This window comes from Candida oxycetoniae, assembly GCF_023343755.2.
Source record: "Candida oxycetoniae strain CBS 10844 chromosome Unknown scaffold7, whole genome shotgun sequence".
NCBI classification, from domain to species: domain Eukaryota; kingdom Fungi; phylum Ascomycota; class Pichiomycetes; order Serinales; family Debaryomycetaceae; genus Lodderomyces; species Lodderomyces oxycetoniae.
The window spans coordinates 242,588-260,751 of NW_026055364.1; the positions used below are offsets into that span (position 1 = coordinate 242,588).

The following is an 18,164-nucleotide window of genomic DNA, read 5'->3' on the forward strand; positions in this document are numbered from 1 at the left end:
CAACACTATTGAGCAACACTATTGAGTACTTACTAGCTGTTACAGGGTTAAGAATGCTTAAATGTCTACTGTTTATTAAATGTTCGCATCGAGCGACACTATCGAGCAGCAACACTATCGAGCGAAGCGAGATAGTGGAGCACACTAGCTCTCATCAACACTATCTCGCTCTTCTCTATCTCCCTCTTCTCGATAGTGTAGAGAGGAGTAGTCTATAGCGACACTATCGAGCGAAGCGAGATGGTGGAGCACACTAGCTCTCATCAACACTATCTCGCTCTTCTCTATCTCGCTCTTCTCTATCTCGCTCTTCTCTATCTCGCTCTTCTCGATAGTGTAGAGAGGACTAGTCTATAGTGTAGAAGAGTAGCCTATAGTGTAGAAAGTAGTCTATAGTGTAGAAAGTAGTCTATAGTGTAGAGAGGAGTAAAGTAGTATAGTGTTTTATCTAGCTAGTAAGTACTGCTCGACAGTGTCGCTGCTCGAGAATATCGATAGTATAGTTGGCGTTGTCTTCCATTATCTCGCTCTGCTCGCTCTGCTCGATAGTGACGATAGTGACGATAGTAACGGTAGCAGCTAGTGTGCTCCACTATCTCGCTCCGCTCGATAGTGCCACTCGATAGTGCCACTCGATAGTGTCGATCCCAGACGCTCTTTTCTTTTACCTTATTTTTTGATTGCATCCAACCTGGACTCGCATCACATACCTTTCAGACCTCTCACCAGAGTATCTATATACTTTGTAGATACTATGTAGATACTCTATTCATTTTTTCGTCTGTTTTGTTATTTAAATGATAACAATAGACTACTTATCACTAACGAGCGAAGCAAGCTAGTGTCGCTACTAGTGTCGCTACTACACCACTAGCGAGCGAAGCGAGCTAGTTTCGCTACTCTCTTCTCTACTCTCTTCTCTACTGCACCACTAGCACCACTCGCCAGTGTCGCTACTCTCTTCTCTGCTGCATCACTAGCTCGCTCCACTCGCTAGTGTCGCTACTCTACTGCACCACTAGCTCGCTCCACTTGCTAGTGCCGCTTCTCTGCTGCACAGCTCGCTCCACTCGCTAGTGTCGCTACTAGTGCCGCTACTCTACTGCTCCACTAGCTCGCTCCACTCGCTAGTGTCGCTTCTCTGCTGCATCACTAGCTCGCATCACTAGCTCGCTCCACTCGCTAGTGATGCCACTCGCTAGTGATGCCACTTGTGCCGCGTCGGTAGAAAAACGGTAGCTTTGAAATAAAGCAGAGAAACACACTAGAGGCAATTCTCAAATTAGAAAGGTTTTAACGTGGCAATTCAAAGGTTTTGAAACGCTTTCCTTTAGAGAGAAAGAGAGAGAGAGAGAGAGAGGGGCTAAGCAAATTAGCTGAATAAATATATATACATATATATTTATATATGTTTATATATATTTAACCCACTATGTTTAAGAGTCCACACCAGTCGACGAGCAAATTGCTGCCCCTGCAGCAGCTACAACCACAACACCATTCGCTGTTACAACTGCAGCACTATTCGCAGTTACAACCGCAGTTACAATCGCCGCACCATTCGCCGCAGCACCATTCGCTGTTACCTCCACTCAATACTAGATCCGGGTCGACTTCACCCATAAGGCAGTCCTTTAATTCTTTAAACTACTCCAATAGCATACATAGAATGGGTAGTCCCACGTCGCCTAGCCAAGCTAGTTACCAGTCAAATCCCGAACAGCAAAGACAACAGGTTGTTGACAAAATTACCCACGACTGTTACTCGAAAATTATCCATGTTAATGGCCAACGAGTACACGATATTACATATATTGCTCATATCGCAATTCTTGAGTATCCACACTCAACAAGTGTTCCTCCAATGAAAAACTCGGATTTTGCTTCAGTAAAGAAACGTATATTGGTGCTTTGTAAGAGACATTCCGGTCGCGTGATGTTGCAGAAGGGCAAGTTTCAAGATGAGAGAGGTATTTATCAAATTGGACGAGATTGGGATTTATCTGAACTACAATCGATTGAGAAGGTCGGTTCAGATGGAATGATCTTGCAGTTGAACAAACAGTACTATTGGAGAAACGATGATGATGGGAACAGGATTTGGAAGTTTTGTCGTTATGTATGTCAAGAGTATGGACTTTTCATTGGTAAATATCCAAATCTAGTAGGCTTTACTTTGGACGATTTCATGCTTAGCCGTACACCCAAATCACCTACACAACCTTCTATTCTGAAGTTTTCACCAATTTCACCTCAGAAGAATTCCACTTTGGCGCCGCCGCGTCAATCGCAAGACCAGCCACAGCACCAGTACCAACAGCACCAGCAACAACAACAACAACAACAACAACAACAACAACAGCAACAGCAACAGCAACAGCAACAACAGCAACATGTTTCCTCAAACCCACTATCAATCAAGTCCAATTCGTTAAAAAAGATGATGCACAAACCATCAATTTTTTCACACGAGAAATCACAGCTGGATAAGAACTCAGCATCATCGATAAAAAGCTCGACTTCAGCTACCTCTACACAACCAGCTCCAACTCACAAGAAAAAACGTAGTTTGGATTTATACAAGAATATGGATTTTACTGTGAATGGACAATTGCCTCAAAAACCAATGAAGGTTATGCAAAGAGATAATCAGTCAGCAAATACTTCTTCATATACGGTTGACACCACATCCGCTCTTAGACAACCCAATCAAAGTTTTCAAAAGGAAAGCTATAACGTACGTCTGCTTTTGTTACCCGAGAGAACCAATACACCACATTCGAATCGAGATACACCACTGCCCGATAATGGAATAACTTTAAGAGTACCTCAAGGGGAGAATACTATGGATCTTAATAGAGCAGCAGATGTTGTTGTTTCTGGGAAAAAGCAACATCCATATTTTCAAAAGTCTATTTTTACTGATGATACTAATGCAAGCATTGTCAGCAATGACTCGCCGAAATTCAATTTTGGATCATTTGATGCTAGAGATAGTGTGAGACAGTCTCAAGAAAGATTACATGAGTATGCTAAAGGTAACAATACGCCATATAAACACTTCAAACCAACAAATACAGTAGGAGAACACAGGAAAGTTTCTGAATCTTTAGAGAGTGCTGCGGGATACAATTACAAACTTCAAGAACAATTAGAGGATACAAATAACAATAACAGAGGTCATTGGAAGAAAAATTCTATGGCTTCTGAAAAATCAGCTGAGGAAGTTGTTCAAGAATTTTCAGAATCTATACCTTCTCCGAGGAGGCCTCGAAAGATGGCAGCTTCTGCGATATCGCCAGACTTTGGAATTGAAGAAATAACCGATGAAAGTGATAATGACCAAAAACCAGGAAGTCAAACGTTGAACATCAAAAAAAGATATTCTGGTCAACAACAACAACAACAACAAATACACATGGGCAGTTTTAGTGAGAAACAGAAAGATGAAGGCATGAAACAGGGAATGCAAATAAATATGAAACAACAAGATCGAAATAAATTATCTAACAGCGCTCCTTTCAATCAATCCGTTGCATATGACGACAATAATATGTATCAAAATAAAGACGTGGGATTAGGAATTCATTCGGGTAGATCTTTTACTTTCATTGCAGAGTCGACTAAATTGCAAGATCATAGTAGAGTAGACTCACATATGCGGGAGTTGGAAAATATGCTCGATTCCCATATTAGCAGTGCTATTGAATTAGATGATGATGACGACCACAATGTTATTGATTTAAATAACAATGGAGACGGTGAATTACCATCTCCAAAAGTAGTAGCAGCAGCAGCAGTAGCAGCAGCAACAGCAACAGGACCAGCTATTATGGATCGAGAAGACTTGATTCGTTCTAAAGATGATTCTCTCGCATTTGAAGCAGAAGATGAGGAAGAGGAAGAGGAAGATGAAGGCATTACTGAGCCCGGATTGAAGATATCAAAAAAGCCCCAGGAAGTTAGTGATGAATATGCTTTTGCTAATGAGGAGTTTGAAAGAGATGCAGAAGCAGATGAGCTACTAAAGGATTTGGGATGGAATGCAAAAATGAATGCTGAAGTTTTATTAAGAAGTTTGACACAAGAGTTGAACAAAACCAAGTTGGAAACGGTGAATAAACTAGTCAGTGTGGATTTAACAACAAGTTCAGCAAGTGATGTTGAAATAGCTTCAAGCGAGATTCAAAATATGCTTCGTACGTTTCAAAGAATGGATATTGGCTTGAAATCTTTAAGGAAAGATGTCAATGTAATTGATGAGAAATCTAAAGGATTACAATTGAAATTTGTCAATAAAAAAATGCTTTATAACGATTTGCAAGGGATTTTATCAAAAGTTTCAGTTGACAGTGGGCATTTGCAATATGTTGCTTCGTTTAAGGAGTTTAGCACTTTGGACAAGATTGGCGATTTGGAGTCTAAGCTATTGAGTTTATACAGCGCCATTGTTACAATCAGGGCAGATGCATCACAGCTGGGCCATAAAGACGAAGACTTGAGTTCATTGAGAGCTCTTCAGCAACACCAGGCACAGTTTGAGAAGGTTAATCAGAGATTTGTGAGACATTTTTGTCAATTCATTGCCAATGAATGTGATAGGATAGGGAAACACTTACTCAAGGATATTGAGAATCTTAATTTGCTGTTATTGTTACATACAATGGGCAAGTTGCTTACATACAGTGGTATCACTTACTACGTTAAGGAAATCGATACTAAAGAACTCAATGAGATTAACCAACGATTTAGCCAAATATTTGCAAAAGTTTTGGAAAGAGTAGTAGTTACCAAGATAGACAATATTAAAACAGCTCAGAAAGCGCATAGCCGAACAACATCAACATCATCTCCGAAAGTAGATCAGGTTGACCGCTATTCAAGTTCGAGCACAGGGCGTTCTTCAAGGTCCTCAATATCACCAACCTTATCCAATGTTTTCGATTTTGATGACGACGATGACGACGACGATGATATTATGCCATTGAGAAAATCTAGATCAACGAGATTTGCAAGAAAAGGAAGTTCTAGATTTGGTGATATTCTGTACGATAGCGATGCAAAGAGAAAAGAGCGTCTTGAAGCACTCAAAAAGCAAGCTATGGCTGCTGCTGCTAGTAATAGTAATAGTGCTAACAGCTCAAATGATTTAGAAGACTCAAAAGCGGTTATTACGTTAATTGATGAGTCTAAAACGCTCATTATGTTTTTCCAGTTTTTCATCATTGTTTTTTTCCATTATGACGTAGCTGTTTTTGATTTTGCAGAGTTTCTTCGAAACAATCCATTTCCTACAAGGAGAAAGTTTGCTGATTTGTCGAGATCCAATTTTTTTGATACAATAAACAGCGATCAAGCTAATTTCAATATTTCCAATGATGTTATTAACAATCTCAATGCGGTATTGGGAGGTTTCATTAATAGTTTTATCAAGAATGTTAATCCTGCAGATTTGAACAAGCCCGTTATATTATGGCAGTTAGAGCAGATGATTAATTCAACACAGGAGACGTTTATGAATCAAGAATTTTTAATTTACAATTTTTTGAAAAAGGCTAGTGATCAGTTTCTGATGCAATGGAAAAAATTTGTACAAAATCATATTGTTGCAGTTGACAATTTGATAATCGGGTCTGAAGTTTATGTTTATCCAGCTGTTAAAAACATTGGGTTTTTGTTATTGATAACTGAGAGCTCTTTTGATAACAAGGATATTAGAGGAAGTCTGACTAGAGAAATGATTGACCAAGCGTATGACAAGATATCTACCAGTCTAGTTCATTTATTTTCTCGTGAGGATCCATTAATCAAGGGTCGCGAAATAAATGGGAAGGAAAAAGAGCTTCGGTTAATTTCTATGTTGGAGAATATTTTCTATATCTTACAACAAGCAAGTGAATTGAATACTCCAAACAATGCGGCAACCAAGAAGTTAACTGATAAAATGACTCAAGTCTTCAAAAAGAATGAAAAGATTTGTTTTGATAGCCTAATAAATGTCAATTTCGGGCCATTGATTGAGTTTATTGAAAGTCATAAAGACCACCACCATGGAAGTAGAAGCCACAAGAATAAGAAAAACGCCAAAGAAATACTTTCTAGATACAGAGAGCGTGATATTCAAGAACAGATTGGGCATATCTATGCTGTTTTGGAACAACGAATTCACAAGTCAAAGCACTTGAGTCATGGTAGTGGTAGTGGTAGTGGTACCACTGATTATGTTTTTACTAAGGATTTAATTGATCGATTATGGACTGATATGGAGACTGTGTTTATTGAGTATTTCACGAGATTAGGAAAAATACTAAGACAGGAATATGATAGAGATATGGAATACAATGTGGGAAGACAAGATATCCACCATATTTTCAAGTCTGTTAGAGATAACTAAAGAATGCAACCAAACCCGTGTATAACAGTAATAATAATAATAATAATAATAATAATAGTAATAAAGAGAGACCCAATTTCCCTCAATTATACCTCAATATCATCCAATGCTGCGAATCTGTTTTTGGATAATAATTGGTTCTTAATCTTTGCATCTTTATCCCCTTCTACATTCTCATTCTCATCCTCGTAAAACTTCCTCACATATTCATCTTCTTCAAGCTTTTCAATTTCCATCTCAGTCAATTTCTTATTATCCCCCTGCTTCAGCTGAGCGGCATTATTATTCAACTCATCCACCATATGATTTCGTATTTGGATATTTGAATTTGTTTTATCCCAATTTGATTTCCTTGAATTTTGGACGTATTTCGCCCTTGCTATGCTTGCCTCGATTTTGGACGATAATACTCCTTGTAGTTTATCGCTCTTGATTAGCTTATTCTTTAAAGAAGATGTCTTTTTCTTATTGGATTGTTTGTGGATTTTCGAAGATTCGAGTTTTTTGCTCAAAAGATTCTCATTCTTTATTTGAGTTCTAATTATTGACTTTCGCACACCGTCGTTTTCCAAAGATTGTTTTGGAACCGATACTGGTTGTTCTTGAGGGACTTGTCCCCTTCTTGCAGCTCTACTGTGCTTGGAAACTAAAAATAAAAAAAGTTGAGAGGTTAGTATTGCACCACAAGGGTTCTACACCAATTAAAAGAAAAATGGTGGTGGGCGGGGGGGGATTATCATACTCTTTTTGGCCATCTGGTTTATTCTACTCAAAAATGGTTCTAAATACTTCAAACCTCATGGCATATTTATCAATTCAATCTTCTTTTCTTTTGCGATGAGCATCGTATTTATGAGTTTCCCCATTTGGAAGAGATGAGGCTCATGGAATTGCTTTCCCTATTGGGAATCAATGAGGCTTATAAATTTGTTTTCCCCATTTGGACATAAATGCGACGATCCTGATTTGAGAGTCTCAAGACCCACCCCAAAAAACCCCTCTTTTCAACAATGACATTGGAAACACGGCACGCTTTTTTTTTTTTGTAATAACTTTCTTCTTTCACTATTACTATCGGTATACATCACACATACACACCAGTTTAACAGCTTACTTTGTTACTAACCTGACAGCTTTTTATAATATAACTAACGCTTATAATGAATCTTGATTGTAAACCACACTCTTTTGTCAGTTCATTAGACACTCGTAGCGGTCTGACGTCGACCTCTGTAGCAGGCTGTGAAGAGTGTCAACAAGTAGCGATGCAAGGGAAAAGTTTCAGTCAAGAAAAAAGTTTTAATCATCGTTATTTGAACACAGGGACAAAATGGCGTCTTTGACTTCGTAATTCCGCCTTCGTGTCGAAACGTTTATGAGTGTTTGATAATTGAAATTTACGATGAGCTTTTTAACCACCATCGACATGTGGTCTATGCTATAATAAGTGAACACTCTGGGATAAAGAGTGTTTCTGTTTTGTTGGATAATGCTCAAGTGTGTCAGGGAGTAATGTACGATAAGGAAAAGTTTGTTGATTTGTTGGATTTTCTAGAGGGGTATGATAATGTAGTGTTTATGATCAAAAGAAGTGCCATTTCTAATGTAGAGCAGTTGATAGTGTTTATTAACTCCGTGGTTGGCTGCATGTTGGTATCGGGTGGATTCAATAATGATTTTGATGAGTACGAGTGGATAGGACTTTTATGCCAGCTATAAAAGGAAAAATGTATGTACGTAGTTTATATAAAATAAATAAAGAGATAAACAGGTTAATAAAGATTTTTGGAAAAAGTTTTGGTTCAATTGCCGTTTGAGCTTTGAATGGCTTCGGTATACTTGGTTAATGCATTTTCTAAACTTACTTCCATTGGCTCCAAACATGAATAGAAATCCTTTGTTACTTTTTCTTTCAATTTTTCATTTCTTGAAACAAGGTCAATAGATTCAAGTTGCGAAATAGCTCTCTTTTTGAACTCTTTTATCAGATTGGAACAGTTTTTCAAACTTGTGAATATCTTCTTCAATTGCTGCGGGTTCTTCCCCTGGAGAAACAATTTCCAGAAATGAGATAAAAACTCAACAACTGTGATATTATAAGAGATGATTTCTTGTACTAATTTCTCGGGAATAATGTTTTGTGGTTGCTTGCCAAATGCAGCAGCTGTGCTTGAGATCGATAGGTCATCTTTATTTAAAAGCTTAAATGTTTTGAAATTTTGCCTAATTAATAAGGACATTTTAGCTGATGTTTCTTCAATTTCATGGCTTTTGCCCCTAAATGTATCGGTTAGGTCAAATATTCCTTCATGTGCTAGTTTTTGGAATTGTTCTTGAGCAAAACTCATCAATTCTTCGTTGCTCACTTGATTTTCTTCTTCTTTGCTTGTGTCATTTTCAATATTGGCGGTTTGGACATTATTTGTATTGATATTCAATCTGATATAATGGGCATCCTCAACTTCGTTAAGATCATGCAAGTTTAATTCTTCTTCGTATTCATTTACTTCGGCAGCAGATAAACCATCTACTGTTTTTTCACCTTGTACACCATCCAGAAATGAGTCTCTTCCACCGTCACTAGAACTCATGGTCATCATCTTCGAAGACAATTTATTCATATTCCTCATTAATATGATCATTTCGTTTTCCCTACCCGATGACCTTTTACTGGATTGCAATTTCAGCACGTCATCATCGTCATTATCATTTTCATACCTCATAGTCATATCGGGTCTATTTCCCAATTTTTGAGAATTATCCTGCTCATTACCGAATAAATCGAGAAATTTCTCAATCCGTGGATTGTCATTCTTGGAAACATCTTCTGTGTCATTGGCAAGTTTTTGTCTCTTTGGCGAGTTGCTGCCATTTTCTGGTGCCCTTTTCTCTTCATGATTTTGGCTGGGTTTAGTTCTTGTTAAACTTTTCTCATCCATATATAAATACTTGTCCAACACAACGTCGCCGCGCCCACTATTCAATCCAATTTTGTCACCTCTCAACCTGCGAAACAATCTGGAGTTAAAAAAACGAGACCAGAATTCACCCTCCAGTAGCTTGTGTGGCACCAAATCAGTAAATGCTTTTTTAATTATTGGATATATTTCAAAAATCTCATTTATGGTATCACGTGTAACATTCACATTGACTTGATTATCTGAAGTTGCCACTGGTTTTATGGTACTCAATACATTATAGGGGCCTCTATGTTGCGACACAGTTATAGCAAAAGTACGCAATTGGTTAATTCGACTTGACCAAAAAATTGTTGGTGATAGTTTGAAATTCATTACTGATTTAGTGAATGTATTTCGTAGATTTCTGTCCTCCAATAGTAGTCGTTGTTGTAGCTGGAAATCTTTCAATAGATCAGCATCTGAGAGCGCTTGTGGAAACCCAGAAAAGGAAGCAGAAGAAGAAACTGTTGCACCTGCACCCGCTGCTGCTGCTGTTGATGATGATGAAGAGTAGGAGGACGACGACAATGAGGAGGAGGAGGAGGAGGAAGGAGTTGAGGGTAAATTCAGTTGAGCAGACGAAAAAGTAGCCAGCGAGTTTGCCCCGACTTCTTTGTTTGGCGCCGGAGTCGGGCTCGACGAACCTTCGACCCTAGTTCTTGATCTAACAACAATTGCTTGCAAGGCATCTTTAATATTATTCATCGTAGGTCTATTATTAAAATGTAGCTTCAACTTCTTATCTGGCTCATTAGCACCGTCGTCTGACTTATAACTGATTTGCAAGATCATTTTCGGTACAGTTTCCTTGGTTGCTTGGAGATTAACAAGCGTGTTCAAAGGTATCGATATGGAATTTTTATCATCATCAATGGCCTTCCATTCTAACATCGATGGCGCAATGTCCTCCCGGATATAAACCATCCCACCAACTTTATCCTTAGAACACGCTCCTCGTACAACGTCCATTTCTCACCAATACAAATAACTCTAGAACCAACACCAACACACCAAGCTCGTATGGGAAAAGAAAAGCAAACTTCCAATGGTATTTACCTCTTGCTGAAAAATTAAACCTACATACAAAATCTTTATCCAATTTTCTCACTTGGTGAACAAAAAAATTTAATTAAACGCTAACAAAGGGGAAACTGTGTTGAAGTTGGATTCAGTTATTTGACTTTAGTTGGCGGAATTGGTTGATATAGAGGTATCTTGGTAGAAGTATGTCGATGTCGTTATCTTTGAGGAAAAGTTTATTTTCCATGAGTCGTCAGGTGGTTTGTTTGAGACGATTTCAAATCTGTACCCGTTCATTTCAACAAGAACAAGGCAAGGAACAGGTTAATTTATTCACGTCGAATAATAGTGCCCAACCTTTTCAAGGTGGGAGAAAACCTAATTTTGGTGGCTCGAAACCACAGATTACTGTTGACCGTGAACTTCCATATCCCTACAAAAAGCGTGACGAGAATAGGATTTATTTTGTTGTTTTTGCTGTTGGAATAACGCTTTCTTGTTTGGTTATCTTCAATTATGAGAAATCGTCTTCTCCAATTATTAACTCAATTCTTTACTATTTGCGAAGGTCTACTATAGCCCAAGACGCATTGGGCAAAGATATTGATTTTGCTTCTAGTTGGCCGTGGATTTGGGGCACTTTGAACACAGTGCAGGGTAAAATCGATATCAAATTCAAAGTTAAGGGTTCTGAGCAAAAAGGCTGGTTGATTTTGAAAGCAGATAGAGAATCCAAGATGCATCCGTTTGTAATAAGTGAGTTTGTTTTAGAGGTGGATACTCCTGATAGTAAAGTAGCATACGATATGAGATTGGATCCTGAGTACGAATTTGACCTTTAGAGACCAGACACTAACAACACTAACAACACTATCTCGCTTTGCTCGATAGTGTTGTAACGGGATAGCTAGTGTTGTAACAGGCTAGTTAGTGTTGTAACGGGATAGCTAGTGTTGTAACAGGCTAGTTAGTGTTGTAACGGGATAGCTAGTGTTGTAACAGGCTAGTTAGTGTTGTAACGGGATAGCTAGTGTTGTAACAGGCTAGTTAGTATTGTAACGGGATAGCTAGTGTTGCAATAAGCTATCGAGTGCTTCACTATCTCGCTCTGTTCGTTAGTAGAGCAAGATCTGTGGGCTAAGGGAGCTGATATTTGGATATATTTTTGTAAATAGTATAAAAGCAATAAAATAATGAATTTGAAGCAAACACTGAGTTGTAATAGGTATCTAGTGAGGAATGCCTTTTGGAGAAGAAACCAATTTTCTTTGGCGGCAATGCCTGGTGAAATGTTGACGATAGGAACACCATGACCGTCACTATCGACACTATCGACACTATCGACACTATCGACACTATCGACACTATCGACACTATCGACACTATCGACACTATCGACACTATCGACACTATCAACACTATCGAGCAGAGCGAGATAGTGGAGCACCCTAGCTGCCACCGACTATCGACATTATCGAGCAGAGCGTGATAGTGGAGCACACTAGCTCCTGCGGATACTATCGTATAGACTTTATCAATAAGTAAATAAAAGTGTCTACCTCTAGGTCAATAGGTCAATAGAAGTGTCTACCTCTAGGTCATTAGAAGTGTCTACCCTTAGGTCATTAGAAGTATCTCTTTTTAGCAATAGAGATGTCTCTTTTTGGTCAATAGAGGTGTCTTATTCTTCAATTTCGTCTACACTGTCTATTCCTTCTCTCGAAAGAAGCCCTTTGTTGACATTGGCAATAAGAGTTTTTACAATAAGCAGAAATGTAAGGCTACGAATAAATTAAATTCATATACAACAATTTTGTTTGGAAGGTGTGGTTTAATTGCTCTACCATAGCATCATCTACTCTACTCTACTCTACTCTACTCCACTCTACTCCACTCCACTCCACACCTCTGCTGATCTTTCTTTGTTTCGATGATTTAGCAATTTTTATTTAGCAAGGCTTAGGCCGAAAAAAATCAAACTAAGCGCGGTATAACTCGTATTACTTTTTCCAATCGTTACAAGTAAATCCTTGATAAAGTAGTGGGCCTTTTCTTTTACACATAAAACAGGGGGTTTCTGGTTTATTGTTTGTCGTTGTTACAGATATAAACTTCCAAGTATGGCCTATTCAAATGGGTTGGCAGTTGGGTTAGCAGTTGGAGTACCTTCGTTTTTAGTATTGCTAGTAGTTTTCACATTTTGGTACAGGAATCAAAAGAAGCTACGGAAGGAAGATTTTGAACGGGAAGATTTCGATAAGTCGTTTGGTGGTAATATTGAAGTATGCGATGAACAGAGTTTCCAAAGTGTCCAGGAAGATTTGCTGCAGTATAACCCACAACAACGATATGGGAGGTATCCTACATGTAGAAATGAATCTATAGAATGTTACAAATTGGAAATGGAAATGGAAAAGGAAAAGGAAAAGGAAAAGGAGAAGGAGAAGGAAGAACATGTGAGTCTGGAGAGTTTAGGCACATCATCGGAGGAGAATAATTCACTGACTAGGTTCAAGAACTTTTCTACTGCTAGTATTACTAAAGATTTAAAGTGAAGAGGGGCAAGAAATAATCAGTCACTATCGAGCAGAGCAACACTATCGAGCAGAGCAACACTATCGAGCAGAGCAACACTATCGAGCAGAGCAACACTATCGAGCAGAGCAACACTATCGAGCAGAGCAACACTATCGAGCAGAGCGACACTATCGAGCAGAGCGAGATGATACCTACCAAGTGTTGCTCCACTATCGAGCAGAGCGAGATGGTGCCTACCAAGTGTTGCTCCACTATCTCGCTTTGCTCGATATTGTGAGCTAGTGAAACGTGGCAAAGGAATAGAGTAGATAAATTAATAAAGTAAAGTTATCATTAAACGTGCCATATAGAATAAAGATATCAATTAGTGTCATATAGAATAAAGATATCAATTAGTGTCATATAGAATAAAGATATCATTAAGCGTGTAATATAGAATAAAGAGATATAGCTTGTATTAGTTAACAAGGTTGACTTCCGGTTAATCAAAACCCGGTTTGCTCATTCATCCTCGGATTTTGATCTCATCAACCAAAAAAAAACAAAAAAACCTTTTTCCGAAAGGCTGGGTGAAAAATTTCTAAATCCGATAATACCAGTTATAGACAGACAGCGGCTAGCTAAGATGTTTAGGTTGAAGCTTAGTACCTTTTTTGGAAGACAGCTGGTTGTTTTTGGGAAGCCTTTGTCACCTCTGCCTCCACGTTTCCGCATCAACATCGGCGGCGGCGGTGGCTTCTTCTCCTCTCGAACATATGCATCGTATCGCCGGTTCAACGACTCTCAATCGTCAACCAAATACACATCGCCGTATCAATATTATATTCAACTCCTAAAAAGCAGAAAGGTTCTATACACAGCTGGGGGACTATTAGGGTTTTACATCTACAACCTCCACGAAGCACCATATACTCACCGAAGAAGATTCATTTGGATTCCATTTTGGCTCGAAGTCAAGATTGGCGATTATTCATATCGACAAATTATGCAACAATATGGATCAATGATTTTGCCCCATCTGAATCCAATATACCTGAGAGTATCGGCAATAATGAACAAACTCCTAGCTACTACTTTTGCTAACGATGATCTGCAACAAAACTATTTAAAAGATTTGCATTGGGAAATCAATATTATCCAAAACGATAGCTTACCTCCAAATGCCTTTATCTTGCCAAATGGCAAAATATTCATATTCAGTTCGATATTGCCAATTTGTCAAAATGATGATGGCATAGCTACTGTGTTATCACACGAACTATCACACCAGTTGGCTCATCATTCAAGTGAACAGTTGAGTTCTCAGCCGTTTTATATGGCATTGTCCGGCTTATTGTATTCCATAACTGGTATTTCCTGGTTCAACGATTTGTTAATTAATGGAATATTTACCATGCCTGCATCGAGAGAAATGGAAACCGAAGCCGATTATATCGGGTGTGAGATTTTGGCAAAAAGTTGTTTCCTGCCAAATCAAGCAGTTTTGTTTTGGCAAAGAATGGGGAAAATGGAACAGAAGTTAGTAGGAAACACCAGTGGTATCAAAGGAGTTGAATGGTTTTCTACTCATCCCGCTACAAGCAAAAGAATTCGCGATATTGAGCTGTGGATGCCAAGGTTGAGAGAAATCAGCGAAAGCAGTGGTTGTTATGAATATGGCAAGTTCCATAATTTCAACAGAAATTTCTTCAAACGGTAAAAGAAAATGGATGATTACTGATAGAGTTTGTTGTTTGTTTGTTTGTTTTTTTTCCATATCTTCTTCAATATTTGTCTATGGATAATGGCCTTTTCTTAATCCAATATAGCCATCAGGAGCCGTAGATATATCCTTCCATATATCAGGCAATTCACCACCTTCGATCCCCTGTCGACTAACTGAATTTCCCCACCATTTCAACTCATGTGAATTATATTGCACGGTAAAAAATATCAATAACGCACTGAATGCAACACCAGCCGATAGTGCACTTGTTAAGATGTAATTATACTTTTCCCACCATAGTAGATAATGTTTTTTGATCAGGTACATGAAGATAAAAGACAAGTATAAGCCGCTTGTGAAGTACGCAAGGTTATAAGGAGCAAAATCCAAGAAACCGCCGATTATAATAGTTGGCTGAAAGTATCTTGTTAACTTGACATTTGCTTTTTTTTTGAACCAAACACTTGGAATTACCAAAAGTGCTCCTAGTAGGAAACACCATTTTAGGATAGGGTATAGTCCACCAAACACTTTAGCTGGTCCAATTTCTCCATACTGAATGCTTGCAAAGAAATAGGTATTGGCTCCAGGACAACTAAAATTGTCGCGCTGGTGTATTTGACAAATATCAGGAATGTGGGTTAACTGCCAATTAGCTATAGATAATGAAACAATTATATTGAGCAAAGTCGATATTAGTTGCCCTTTAAAAATAGCTCTCGGCGGGACTTTAGAATAGTGAGCTATTTTTTGATCAGTGATATAATTACTAGCTTGGCTATCAATATTATATCCAAATGCCTTTAATGTGATTAAGGCTAATCCAGAATTGGGGATTGCGTATCCAACAATCAATTCCACAAGTACATTCAAACCAAATGAAAAACCTGTAACCAGAGCAATTGCTGTTATAGGTATTAAAAAGATAAAGTTGATGAGAATTGTAAAAAGAACACCCCAAATTGGTGTTTCCACAGGATAAAATAACACGGCCAGAATAGCAAACAAGGTGCTAACGACAAATATTGCAATAAACCACCAATCTGGTACATCTTTATATTTTGCCATCATCTTACAATGGGGATCCTCAGAAAACGTATCGAGTTGTCTATGTTCATTATGAGTTTTTCTTTTGAATGCATCAACTAGTGACGTCCAAACATTACCAAATGCATTCTTCATTGATGTCCATTCTAAAACTCCCATGTATAAAATTGCAAAGGGATATAAACAAAAATAAGCTCCATAAACGACTAAATTGGCCGCAGAAAAATATGGAGGTCCCACCTCTTGATACTTGGAGTTATCAAATTGACTCTTGTTGTTGAGTATATCGTGTACGTTAAATTCCTTGGCTTTGTTGTTGAAAAGGTGATTGGAATTAATAGGAAGGTATGCAGTAAAGTAGTTATTGGTGTAGTAAATAACCAATATCAAGATGAATCCTAAAAATGTTCCCAAATATCGATTTACATATGTGTAAAAAGGAATGGTTAAACAAGCTCCTGAATCGATTTGGTTCCAATCAAATGTCGGCAACGGATTTAGTCCCAATCCCATTTTTGTACCTGCGATATTAGTTAAATGGATCAGTTTGTGATTAAACCAAGTAGGCCAATTGAAATTAGATAATGCTTGGAATAGATAGTTTGGCACCCAGTTCCAAACAAAACTACACAACAGCACAATTATAAAGAACATATACCGAGAAATCTTCCATCCATGTACAGTGTTATTTGCGTCTTCATTCATAAGTGCTCTATTTAATGCAATTGTTGGCAACACAGTTGGCCAGATTGATCTACTTGGAAACACGCATACTTTTTTCATAATCATCGCAAATGCAAATCCAAGAAACTGAGTAGAGACAGTGAGGAGGATTTGAAAAGTTAGACTTACCCATTTGAGACCATAGAATTTGTCAAGTTTCATAACAAAGATATTGTATATCAGGTAGGGGACACCCGCAGAACACAGGTAGATTATTGTACTCAACATCATTTCCTTATATGTCCATGGTCCTGGATTTAAGTCTATGACATAATTCTTCCCCAAATAAAGCTTTTTTTTGGGAATTACTCGTTCCCATAACTTACCACATGGATATAGTAAGATTTGTATAGTATGCGAGCTCAAAGAGATCCTGGGCATTCTGTGGATGAAAAAGCTATTGATTACCGAGCCGATGAACGTCCAGCCTAGGCCAATAACATAGCATCTCAAAGTTTCCACGGGAACATCTGGGTCGTCGAATGGGTCAGTAATAGCTCTAATTTCGGGATACGGTGAGTGGTAATGAATTAATGCAGCCTCTACTCTTGCTTCTAACGACCATTTCTCAATGGAGACGGTTTTCAACTCGTCTTGGTCTTCTTCTTCCTCCTCCTCCTCCTGAGGTATAGTGTTCACCAATCTTTCTAATAAACGGTAATCTTGATGAGGGAAATTAACATCATCTTTCAATTCAACAAGTGCGTTTCGTAGTATTTCAACTGCTACCTCGTTGGAAAGCATACTAATTTTGTCAATCAAGAATTCCGCACTTCTTGACAACTGTATATCAGCAGCACCACCAACTTCTTCATCAATTTCAATTTCGTCACCAACTTCTTCACCAAGTCGCAGTAGAATAAATTGTAGCTGCGTATTGGTAAAGTTATACTTATTTTTGAGAGCACTTTTGGCGTTTAATGACTCCGTATTGGTTCCCAGAGGAAACCGTTCGAGCTCGATATACTCACTGCTCCTCATACTTGGTAAAAACGGGCGTTACTCATGCCTCTTTTACAAGTTAACTTTGAACCAACGATTAGTCGAAGCAGTTTCAACGCTTTTTTGTGAAAAGTGGGGGAGGGGCAGTCACATGAGTATCACGTGTATAGATATATATACGAGAATTATTATATGCATCGAGTTAATAAATACACGTGATATTCAAGTGACTTGCTTTGCAACATATCATGTGCCAAGCACGTGATATATATTTATAGATATATATATGGAGGCGAATTTCCATAAATGTATGCCGATAAGATAAAGGGGGGGGGGGGGAGGGAAAGGGGGAAGCAATAGTGTAAGAAGGAAGGAGAGGGAGAGAGAGAAGGAGAGAGAGAGAGGGAGGGAGAGGGAGGGAGAGGAAATGTATTCTACTGCTCTTATCCAATGGAGTCTAGTTGAGAGATTACTGATGGCATTGAACCCAAGCAGCCCTGCTCGATAGTGTTGCTCCAACAAGAATATAACTAGTAAAGTAGAATTGCACGCCCGTGTGTAGCACATATATTTATCAATGCCCCACTATCTCACTTTGCTCGATAGTAGGTTCGTATTCATCAATGCCCTACTATCTCGCTTCGCTCGCTAGTAGGTTCGTATTCATCAATGCCCTACTATCTCGCTTCGCTCGCTAGTAGGTCCACTCCACTATTTGAGCCACCCCTTTATAAGTTCCATCTTTGAGCAACTTGGTCTTTCGAAGCTGTTTTTCAGTTGGCGCCGCTTAACGCAAGGGGGGAAAAAACATCACCCCCTAAAAAAGATCTTGCAA

The 18,164-nt window shown here is 38.5% G+C and overlaps 7 protein-coding genes across 7 annotated transcripts; 4 read left to right on the forward strand and 3 right to left on the reverse strand. All coding sequences in view use genetic code 12, as the record gives it.

Annotated features, from left to right (window-relative positions):
• Positions 1-1,432: 1,432 nt before the first annotated feature.
• Positions 1,433-6,394, forward strand: SEC3 (GTP-Rho binding exocyst subunit; the record flags this gene model as incomplete). Its single annotated transcript, XM_049326463.1, has 1 exon — positions 1,433-6,394. One exon carries the CDS (start codon positions 1,433-1,435, stop codon positions 6,392-6,394), a length of 4,962 nt encoding a protein of 1,653 aa, XP_049182439.1.
• An 86-nt stretch (positions 6,395-6,480) lies between these two features.
• Positions 6,481-7,149, reverse strand: ECM1 (Ecm1p; the record flags this gene model as incomplete). The annotated part of the gene is made up of 2 exons (XM_049326464.1): positions 6,481-7,040; positions 7,137-7,149. 2 exons carry the CDS (start codon positions 7,147-7,149, stop codon positions 6,481-6,483), a joined length of 573 nt encoding a protein of 190 aa, XP_049182440.1.
• A 1,047-nt stretch (positions 7,150-8,196) lies between these two features.
• On the reverse strand, positions 8,197-10,323 carry KGF56_000542 (TFIIH/NER complex subunit; the record flags this gene model as incomplete). The annotated part of the gene is made up of 1 exon (XM_049326465.1): positions 8,197-10,323. One exon carries the CDS (start codon positions 10,321-10,323, stop codon positions 8,197-8,199), a length of 2,127 nt encoding a protein of 708 aa, XP_049182441.1.
• A 263-nt stretch (positions 10,324-10,586) lies between these two features.
• On the forward strand, positions 10,587-11,216 carry KGF56_000543 (uncharacterized protein; the record flags this gene model as incomplete). Its single annotated transcript, XM_049326466.1, has 1 exon — positions 10,587-11,216. One exon carries the CDS (start codon positions 10,587-10,589, stop codon positions 11,214-11,216), a length of 630 nt encoding a protein of 209 aa, XP_049182442.1.
• Positions 11,217-11,683: 467 nt separating this feature from the next.
• On the forward strand, positions 11,684-12,929 carry KGF56_000544 (uncharacterized protein; the record flags this gene model as incomplete). Its single annotated transcript, XM_049326467.1, has 2 exons — positions 11,684-11,859; positions 12,479-12,929. The coding sequence occupies 2 exons, from the start codon at positions 11,684-11,686 to the stop codon at positions 12,927-12,929; spliced, it is 627 nt and encodes a 208-aa protein (XP_049182443.1).
• A 608-nt stretch (positions 12,930-13,537) lies between these two features.
• Positions 13,538-14,611, forward strand: KGF56_000545 (metalloendopeptidase; the record flags this gene model as incomplete). Its single annotated transcript, XM_049326468.1, has 1 exon — positions 13,538-14,611. One exon carries the CDS (start codon positions 13,538-13,540, stop codon positions 14,609-14,611), a length of 1,074 nt encoding a protein of 357 aa, XP_049182444.1.
• Positions 14,612-14,686: 75 nt separating this feature from the next.
• On the reverse strand, positions 14,687-17,368 carry OPT6 (Opt6p; the record flags this gene model as incomplete). The annotated part of the gene is made up of 1 exon (XM_049326469.1): positions 14,687-17,368. One exon carries the CDS (start codon positions 17,366-17,368, stop codon positions 14,687-14,689), a length of 2,682 nt encoding a protein of 893 aa, XP_049182445.1.
• Positions 17,369-18,164: the final 796 nt, after the last annotated feature.